This window comes from Sycon ciliatum, chromosome 3 (genome assembly GCF_964019385.1).
Source record: "Sycon ciliatum chromosome 3, ocSycCili1.1, whole genome shotgun sequence".
Classification (NCBI taxonomy): Eukaryota; Metazoa; Porifera; class Calcarea; order Leucosolenida; family Sycettidae; genus Sycon; species Sycon ciliatum.
Genome location: NC_088645.1, coordinates 38502790 through 38513501, shown reverse-complemented (window position 1 = coordinate 38513501; position 10712 = coordinate 38502790). Strand labels below are relative to the sequence as shown.

General features: G+C 52.9%; 1 protein-coding gene across 1 annotated transcript; it reads right to left on the bottom strand.

Annotated features, from left to right (window-relative positions):
* Window positions 1-5568: 5568 nt before the first annotated feature.
* LOC135813070 (uncharacterized protein K02A2.6-like) lies at window positions 5569-9243 on the bottom strand. Its single transcript, XM_065326288.1, has one exon. The coding sequence runs from the start codon at window positions 9241-9243 to the stop codon at window positions 5569-5571; it is 3675 nt and encodes a 1224-aa protein (XP_065182360.1).
* Window positions 9244-10712: the final 1469 nt, after the last annotated feature.

Genomic DNA, 10712 nt, shown 5'->3' with positions numbered 1-10712 from the left:
ACATGTACATACCCACACCTACACACCAATACACACATACTCAGACACATACCCCCCCCCCCACACACACACACGCACATGCGTGTGCACACACACACACAAAAACACACACACACACACATATGTACATTGACAGCCACACATACAATTGCTTTGCAATGTTCTCAGTTCATAGAAGAAACGGGACTGCGGCAGCACGGAACTGACGAGGAACAGAGATGGAGCGAATACTGCTTGGCAGGTTGTTCTAGCATAGCGCACCCTGGAAGGCGAATGTCCCCTTTCCAGAGTTGCTGCGGGCGGGTGGCAGGCAGAGACCCATGCTGGAGTCCAGGCGCGTGGACCGGCCACAAGCTGGCAGCAAGAGAACCTGAAGCTCAGGACTTGCTTGGCCGTAACGGCAGCGCCATGCAAGGAATGCCAGCTTTTGCTTGTACACTTCGGTTACCCGATGCAGTGAGAGGCGCTCCAGTAGGTCATGTGCGGATGTCCATGGCGGGCGTCCGACCACTACACGGGCACCACGGTTTTGCAGAACCTGTAGTCGATGACAGTGCGTGGCTGCCAGAGATGTCGAAAATGCATTTGATCCATATAGAAGATCGGGCATTATGATGGACTGGAAATAAGTTATCCGACCCCGTGTGCTGAGGCAACGCCGCATCCTCCACAGGACTCCGATCTTTGTTGATACACGGTTTGCACAGCGGGTTACGTGGTCATCCCAAGACATGTTGCTATCAAATGTTACGCCAAGGTACCTGGCAGACTCCACAAGAGGCAGCAGGGTCCCGTTACAGTTCACCGAGAGTGGAGTATGCTTCTCAGGTAGGTTCCCGGAAATGGAGATCACCTGGCTTTTGGAAGCATTCAGGATCAAGCCACGGTCGTTTAGCCAGTTAGCAATAGCTGAAGCTGACGCAGACAGAATTGCAGACACTTCAGACTTAGTCGGTTTGCTGCAAGTGAGACCAATCTCATCTGCAAACTGCAAAGACAAAGCTTGTCCAGCAACATAGGGTATTTCCCGAGTGTATATGTTGAACAAAATGGGGCCGAGCACAGATCCCTGTGGCACTCCGTAGGTGCAGAGAGTGATAGTGCTGCGTGATGGTCCGATACACACATGCTGGGTCCGTTCGGAGAGGTAAGAAATGAACCACCGCAGGGCTGTTGCCGTGACACCAACATTGAAGAGGTCGAGAATTAGTGGGTGATGTCTAATTCCACACCTAATGAGCCGTCACGAACCATACGGCGAAACGTACGTCGTGTGAAACAACTTGTTTTGTAGTCAACTAGTCCATCACGATGTCATGCATGAGGAGTACTGTAGGAGTTTGGCTTTCGGCTTGTACAATTCGTTTTCGCAAATCCTCCCATTTCTTTACTTATCTTTGATATTTATGACCCACCCAAGTTGGGTGGTGTGCTGCTTTGCTGCTTCAAAATGTACTTAGACCGCTTTGTCAAATATCGTACTGGTCTCGTCATCGTCCAGTAGCAATCGACATTCTTTGTTCCGTTGGGACTGTAGCTTTTGTTCCTTTTCGTTGCGCTTGCCTTCTCCTCTTTGGTCTTTCCGTAACCTTGAACCTTCCTAGTTGGAAGGCTTTCGGTTAGCGCTACGGAGATGTATTGAAGCTAGGTGCCAGGATGTCGAATGTCTCAGTACTCTGTCAGTTTTGTGCCTAGTTATTGCACTTTCTGACTGTATAAAGTATCATGTTACAGTGATGGAGAGTTACTCTTAACTCGTATCCATAATGTCTTTTTCCTTTCTACATAAAATTCATTTTTCTTGCTCTCGTTTGCTCGTGCCTCTATATGACATTGGTGATGCGGAAGGAGACAATGTAGGGGAGAAGGTACGTCACGACATGAAGAGAAGGCACGGAAGTTAAGTCCCAAAATGTAATCACCTGCGTAATTCTTCTTTCTGCTCATACAAAAACGAGCATGCATCAGGGATAATCTGACTTACATTATTCTTTGGTTCCAACGAATGTCCAGAAGTGAGAAGACATTCTACAACGGAAACATGACCATTCTCTGCTGCATGATGTAATGGTGTGTTGCCATGCTGGAAGTAGAAGCAAATTAAAGACAAGACATGTACACACATACCCACAGCCATACACATGTTGATGCACACGCACACATGCACACATACACACACACACTCATACATGCATGCTCACACACACACACACAAACCCCCCCCCCCCCCCCCCACACACACACACACACACACACACACACACACACCTTTGGACCTTTGGAAAGCCCATCGCCGAAGGCGATGATAGCTATTAGGCGAGGCAGTAGTTCTTGTGTCGGGATAAATCATTCGGACGGCGAAAGTCGCGGCCGCAGACACAGACGAACACTCTTGGTTGGGGCTGGCTTGGTGGCTTCCGACGGCTACGTTCGCGCCAGTCCCTCCGGTCCTGAGCAAGGTGGTACCATTGCGTCTCCGGGATACCGGTCGCACGCAGGTCTGAAGCTGCCACATCTCTCCAACGACGCTTGGGTCCATGGCGGGGCCGCGTGTTAGTGCCCTCCGCAAACAGGATCTGCTTTGGCAACCTGGTGTCGTCCATCCTTGCGAGGTGACCAAGCCATTCGCAGGCGATTCACACGAATGGCCTCCTCCAGCGAGGCTGGCATGCCGCTGCGCTTCGCCAAGTCTTCACTTGACAGATGTTCCTGCCACTGCTGGTCTCGGGTAACACTCAGGATCGTGCGAACACACTGTCGATGGAACGTGTCCAACCTGCGCAGGAGGGGTGCCTTCAGCGTCCATGTCTCAGAACCATACAGCAGCACTGTAAGGACCACGGCCTGGTAGACCTGACGTCGGATTCCAAGCGACAGACCCGAGTTCCGGAAAATTGGTTGGAGGAGGCTACCAAACGCCCTTGATGCCTTGGCGAGACGAGTTGTGACTTCGGCGTCCAGCTCTCCATCGTCGCTGATCGTACTGCCGAGGTAGGTAAAATCGCTGACCACGCCGATCACGTCACCAGCACTCCCAGGCACCACAATATCAGCACGGATGACACTCGGACCGACCGCCAAGAACTTCGTCTTCTGCACACTAACAGTCAGGCCCCAGCCTGACGCACACTGCGTAAATTCCTTCACCATCGTCTCCATGTGCTCGTACGAAGTGGTATACAGGGCAGCAGCATCTGCAAATAGCGACTCCGACACGGATAAGTCTGTGAGTCTGTGCTTGGCAGTACGGTCGCCAACCAACTTGCGGCCGATACGATGTTTCATCGGGAAACTAGGCACTGTGGATGTTGAGCGCCAGTGTGCAAGGACGGCAGAGAAGTAGAGGTTGAACAACATCGGAGCCAGGGTGCAACCCTGGCGTAGACCATTCTCCACCCCAAAGCTGTCAGACTGACCACTACCCACGCGAACAGACGCCATCATACCCTCGAGAAGAGACCGGATCACCTGAAGCTTGCGCGGAGGCACACCGAGTTTCTGCAGGACCAGCCAAAGCGCTGTTCGGGGGACCGAGTCGTACGCCTTGCGTAGATCCACAAACAAGACGTACAGATCAGATTGATGTTCAATGGCTTTCTCGAGTACTTGGCGGGCAGCAAAGATCATGTCGATGCAGCCCCTACCCTTCCGAAAACCGCACTGAGACTCTGGTAGCCAGTCTTCAGCGAGTGGCTCAAGCCGGTCCTGGAGCATGCGAGCAAACAGTTTGCCCACAACATCGAGCAAGCTGATGCCACGCCAGTTATCGCAGCTATGCCGGTTACCCTTCTTGGGAATGGGGACTATCTCTGCATCACGCCAGTCAGCAGGGACCGATCCAGTTTCCCAAACCCTAACGATGAACTCATGGAGGCGACCCAACAACAGTTCACCACCACAACGAATCAGCTCTGGCAGAATGCCTGATTGACCACTGGCTGTGCCATTCTTCATACGGCGAAGTGCACGTTGGAGCTCCTCGATGCTAGGGACGTCGTCCAGATGTTCACGAACATCCAATGCAGGCATGCTGTCAACAGTGTGTTGGTCAAATTGGCTCGGCGTATTTAACACACACACACACACACTTCCTTCCTTCCTTCTTCTCCACTGCCATGACTGGCTAAGTGGCCCCATACGGGGCAGCTCTTGGATTAGCGCTGTCTCCGGGAAGCGGCACCAGGACCCAACGACTGACGTGACGGCGCATTCCCACGGGTTATAATTGCTATTGAACGCCGCGATGTACAACGATGCCGTGCGATATCCTGACGGCGGCGGAAATCTCCGACAGTATATTGATGAGAGCCAAACCAAAGCGTCTCCTGGAGGCCAACGATGTCCATTCCATACTTTTTGAGCTGACGACACACAAGGTCAATTTTTCTCTCCTCGCGAATATTCGAACAAACTTTCCTTGATTTTTTTGCTTTGGACGCCGTATTCAAATTTCCGTCAGTGTCGACAAGAGTCCTGACGTTCCACGTTCCCAGAGACAGAACAACCTTTCGAGCCGCTGGTGCACGCGAGTGAAAAGACTCTGGGCGAGGGTTTGCAAGACCTCTACACCCAGGCGAAAGAGGGTCAGGGCGAGTGGTCACATCCGAAGTGGCCATGTCGTCAACGCTGAATTTTTCCTCCTCCGCGGCAGCAAGATGAAGACTGCCTTGTCTAACACCGCGTCACTAAGTGTTTTCTACTCACCAGGGCTGGCCCTGGCAGAAGCCACACACACACACACACACACACACACACACACACACATACACACACGTTAACTACAACACGAAGCAACTTTCGGTACGGGGAGTGCTGGCCATCGGAGTGAGAGGCTACGGAGAGAAATGCGTAGACACAGCCGAAGCAGAATGTTGGCGGAGCCAAGTATGTACGAGAGAGGATTCAGGGTCGGCGGGGTAAAAAGTTACTAAAAACTGCCAGAGCAGAATGTTGGCGGATCCAAGTTTCTACAAGAGTCTGCGTCCGAGGGACGGCCCTGAGTAGCCGAAAATGACCGTGGGCAACACCCCATTTAGTCACTTTATCAAAGTAAATTAGTGATGAGAATGGGAGGTGGGAGGGTTAAACACTACGAAAAAACAGGAATGATCCGAACACAGAACGGATCGAAATATATAGTCAGGCAAACTCTAGCAAGACATGTCGAGTGCGAACGAATGTCGCAAGTCGCCCACGTTAAGCGCCAGATACAAATGCCATGGTGACACCACGTCGCTGTTGTGTCAACAAACGCAAACACACGAGGTAGGGTTTGTGACTTATCTTTCAGAAGACAAAGAGAAAAGACTTCTTGTCCATAGCAAAGGACAGGCAGAAAACCGTGATGCATGTGTGTACTAGTATGCGTACACACGCGAGTGCAAAAGGGCAATGCGTACAACAGGCAGAACATATATGGATACACCACGCCCCTTCTGAGATAAAAGACATATTTATCTGATCAAAACAAAAAAAAACAAAAAAAAACACAGCAGCAATGAAGTGCATAAGTAACAGCAACAGTCATAGGTCCGGCAGAAGAGCGGAAACAGAATGAGGACAAAGTCATCAGTCATAAGATTGTCCGCGTGTGGATATCACATTAAACGGGACATTCTGCTGCCGATGGCGATGACTGCGGCGTGGTGCAGGCTGTGCTGGGGCATGTACACCAGGGGCAATAGAGGCAACTGGTGTCTGGCCTTGTGCCGCGTCTGGAGCATAAACAGTAGGGACGGCTGCAGCTGGCGGGGGTGTAGGAGAGACTCTTGGGCGGAGGAAACGGCGGTTGCGCCAATAGATGCGGCCGCTTGGAAGTTTCACCAAGTAGTCCCGGTGCTGACCAATGGCTACGATTGAGCCATGAGCTGACCACAACTTGGTCCGGGGATGCTGGATGTCGACATGTGCTCCAAGAGACAGACGAGGAAGGGACCGAGCAGAGCGGTTGTAATGCTGCTGAGTCGACTCCAGGTAGTGTGATGTGCGCTGGTCAACTTCATTAGCGTGTGTTTGCCATGCAGGAGCAAAGCTGGAATGGTGGGCAAACACAAAAGACGACAGAGGCCGGCCGTAGAGAGCTTGGGCTGGACTCTGACCAGTGGCGTTCGGGGTATTCCTCCACTCAAGCAACGCACGTTGAAAGGAATCCACGTCGAGGTCGCCATTACTAGTGGTCTTGTGAATTAGCGACTTCATGGCTTTCACGGCATTCTCGGCAAGCCCATTCGACTGCGGATAATGGGGAGAGGATTTAGCATGACGGATGTGCCAGGTATCACAGAACTTAGCGAACACATGGGACTGGAACTGAGGGCCACCATCACTGGTAAGTACCTCGGGGACACCAATGTCAGGAAACCAGCGGCGAAGAGACCGAATGACGTCTGCAGAGGAGGCAGTGCGTCCGAGCTTGGCAACGCAGGGCCAGCTGGTTAGTCGGTCCACATACACTAGATACTGCAGGCCTTCACACTCAAACAGGTCGGCGCTGCAATGCTGAAATGGCAGATCTGGAGCACGATCATCCACACGGAGTGGCTCCTTCGGTTGTGAGGCGCTGTGCAGGCGGCACTTATCACAACTGCGGACAACATGCTCGATGTCGGCTGTCAATCGTGGCCAGAATACAATCTGCCGGGCACGGGACTTCGTGCGTGTCAATCCTTGATGGGATGCGTGCAGATCAGACAAGACACGCTGCCGGAGAGCGACGGGAATCAAGAGACGGGGTCCTTTCATCACTAAACCACTGTCAATAGAGAGGTGCTCGTGACCATTCCAGTACGGCTGGAGTGACTCAGGCATGAGGGACCTCTTAGCAGGGAAACCAGACACGATGAACTGAACTAGGCACTGGTAGTCAGGGTCGGCCTGGGCGGCGGAGCGGAGCGCGTGGTACTTCAGGCCACCAGACGTATCAAGCGTGCACGCACGGATAGCAGCGCCCTGAGAGGCAGTACTCTCACCCAGTTCATCGTCAGGGCAGGGGTCGCTGACTGGATGGCGGGACAGAGCGTCAGGGAAAGCATGATCCGTGCCTTTCCGCCAGGTTGCGTGTAGCTGATAGGGCCGAAGTTTCAGGACGAGCCGCTGCAGCCGGGGATTCTCTATCTGATCCAAGTAGTAGGAGTTCAGTATAGGGATGAGCGGGCGGTGGTCGGTAATAACTTCGAACCGAGCACCGGAGAGATAGATCGAACACTTGCGTACTGCCCAGGTAACCGCAAGGCATTCAAGCTCAATGACGGCATATCTCGTCTCGGCATCAGAGAGGAACCGGCTTCCACATTGGAGTATGCACCAGGTGTCGCCCTGCTGCTGCCACAAAACATAACCAAGTCCGTTCTTCACGGACGCATCAGTTTCTAACCGAAGCGGTCGGCCAGGCTGAAAGAACGACAATATCGGGGGAGAAGCCAGGGCAGCTTTGACGGCGTTAAACGCGTCAGTGTGTGCCGACTCCCACAGGAACACATTCGTGGACTTCAGCAATGGGCGAAGCGGGTCGCTGAGCTGTGCGATACGGGGCGAGAAATCACTACACTGATTGATTAGCCCGAAGAATGAGCGGACGTCAGTGCGATTAACGGGTACTGGGAAATCAGTGATGGCTGCCGTCTTGTCACTGTCAACGGTGTAACCATCCGTGTTGATGTGGTAGCCACAGTAGTCGACTTCTGGGACGCCGAAGACGAATTTCTTAGCGCTCAGGGTAATGCCGTGCTGACGGGCGCGGAGCAGAGCGTCACGAACGTGGGTGAAATGAGTCGTCAGTTCCGTATCGTACACAAGACCATCGTCAACCACTTTTACGAAGTTGGTGAGGCGATCAAACGCTGCGTCGGTACGGGAGTTGAATACATCACCAACCGAGACAAGGCCCTGCGGGTTGCGAAGAAACTGGTACCGCCCCCACGGTGTGATAAAGGTGGTGAGCGGCTTGGCATCGTCGGACAGCGGGACTTGCCAATAGCCATGTCGGGCGTCGAGCTTCGTGAAGTAGCGGGCTTTGCCGATGGCTGCCACTGCGTCATGTGGTGTACGAGCAGGATGGGTGGGTCTGCGTACCTGATCATTCAGCTTTCGAAGGTCCACAGTCAGTCTCATCTCAGTAGTGCCCTTCTTCTCAACGAGAACGATCGGATGGCACCACGCAGAGGGTTCTGTGACTGGCTCGATAATGCGATCATCGACCATACTGTCCAGTTGGGACTTTATCTGATCCCGGTAGGCAAACGGTATGGTGCGAGCAGTGCGGACGCAGCTGGGTTCTGCACCTGGTTCCAACTGAATGTCCATGGGCGGACCATCCATTGGTGGAAGCTGTGAGCTGTCGAAAACGTCGGCAAACTCTTCCAGAAGCTGCTGTTGGAGCTGCTGGGCAGTGTTGGGTTCAGTACAGGCAGAACGGACAAACACGGAGGGCCAAGAAGCAGGCAACAGATTCAAGGCACAGAGGCTTTGGCGGGATAGCAGTGCCTCATCCAGGCCTTTGTACACGTGCAGTGTGGTGTCGTGTGTGACGGAATCGAGCGTCAAGGTCGCCTGGATCTTGCCAAGACTGGTCAAGGGTGCGCCATCAGCGGTGCGCACAACATCCTTGTCGGGAGGCAGATTCTCAATAAAGTCTCCGAGGAGCTCGAGGTGTGCAGGGCCAATAGCGTTGATGTCGCTGCCGGTGTCAGGAAGCCAGCGCAAACTGGTTGGCTTGTCGGCAGACACGAGCTGGGTGTTGACGGCTATGGTAGCCCCTTCACGGGAGGACGCGGCACGTTGCAGCTTCAGCTGACCGACAGTCCTCTTAGAAGCAGACGGACACATGGATAAGAAGTGACCGGTGCGTTGGCAGCCATTGCATTTGCGATCCGCAGCAGGGCAGGGTCGCTTGCTATGAGCGGTGCGGCCACAGTTGGGACACTTGTCCGGCGAGGGCTTGCTGCCAGACTTGGTATCCTTGGCTGCGGGTGCTCGAGCTTGCTTGGATGCCATTCCTTTCTGCTTCTTATAGCTGGAACGAACGGCACTCACGGACGCGTCTCCAGTGGCCTGACTGGGGATACGTGACGAGGTTTGACTGGCAGCCTCCTCGGCGCGGCATAGGTCGACGCAGGTTGCCAGGGTTAGATCCTTCATTGCCAGCAGCTTGTGTCGAACGTCATCCTGCAGGATGCCGGTAACAATGCGGTCTCGCAGAATTTCATCCGTGTTAGCCTGGAGCGACTGCTGGCATGTTTGACACATACGCCCTGAGCATGTCGAACAGACATCCAACCCGGAGAAGTTGCACGCATGAAACAACTCCCTCAGGGATGTGTACCACGCGTCGAACGTCTCTCCAGGTTGCTGGGCACGGCGATAAAATTCAATCCTGTCCAGCAGGGGTTGCGCTGGCGCCGGATGAACTTGCGTAGTTCAACCATGGCCTCCGGGACATCATGGGTGTTTGGCACCACAATCACACCTTCACGCACGAAACGTCGCAGGTCCTCATCCAAGGCCTGCCTAAACGCGGCCATCCTTGTCTCGCGGGGCTGCGCTGACAACAGCTGACACCGGGAGTAGTCCTCCCAGGCCTTGCTCCACGATACAAATTCAGCTAGATTCGCCGACGACAACAATATGGGCCGATCCACAGCGACGAGCTTGGTGGATGGAGCAGGAGCAGACGAAGCAGGTCCACTCGTGCTGCTTGATGATCCTTGCGACATTGACTGCAACAGAGTTTGGAGCTGCGCATCGCGCTGGGCAGATGCTTGCACTTGAGCTTGGATCAGCTGCACAAGTTGGTTGATGTCCGGCTGTGACTTAGCACCATCCGCCATGGCGAAATCACAACTACCGATATCGTACTACAAGGCTACGAAAAAATTCTAGAACTTCGAAACGGACAATTTTCGAAGCGAAACGAAAACGGGCAGAGAGCAACACTACAGGTGGGCTACTCTACAACTGCAATGGAACTACTAGTATACTAAGACTACAGGTAAAGTAAGACGTTCACTGCGCCATGTTGTGTCAACAAACGCAAACACACGAGGTAGGGTTTGTGACTTATCTTTCAGAAGACAAAGAGAAAAGACTTCTTGTCCATAGCAAAGGACAGGCAGAAAACCGTGATGCATGTGTGTACTAGTATGCGTACACACGCGAGTGCAAAAGGGCAATGCGTACAACAGGCAGAACATATATGGATACACCAGTCGCACGCCACCCACATCGGAGGTGAGCACTCGCATGAATGCTACGTAGAGAGACACGTTCAATGTTACGTAGAGAGTCACGTTCAATGTCATGTAGAGCGACAAGCCACGTAGAGTACCAGATGTGCATGCATTATGTTATAACATGATCACCGTGATATGCAGAGCCAGCAGCAAAGCGTGAGCATGCATTAACAGCACTATCAATAATAGCAGCATGGATTGAGCGGTAGCATAAAGCTGAGTGCACCCATTAATCTGCATTGACACCATAATGATACACACACCTCAGACCTCAGACCTGCCCATCGCGGAAGCGATGATAGCGAACAGCTATGTTAGACATAGCAACTTGTGCTGGGATAACACCATTCAACAGCTTGCAAGGCTGATGAATTGACCGCCACTATTTTTAGCCTGGTATCCACCACACAGCTGATTGAAGTGACTTTTTCTGGCCAGTGAATCCCTATTTTTCATTTTTCCATTTTTTTTCTTTTTTCTTTTTTT

Coding starts and splice junctions, on each gene's coding strand:
- LOC135813070 (XM_065326288.1), bottom strand. CDS start 9,243: ATGTGTCAAACATGCCAGCAGTCGCTCCAGGCTAACACGGATGAAATT.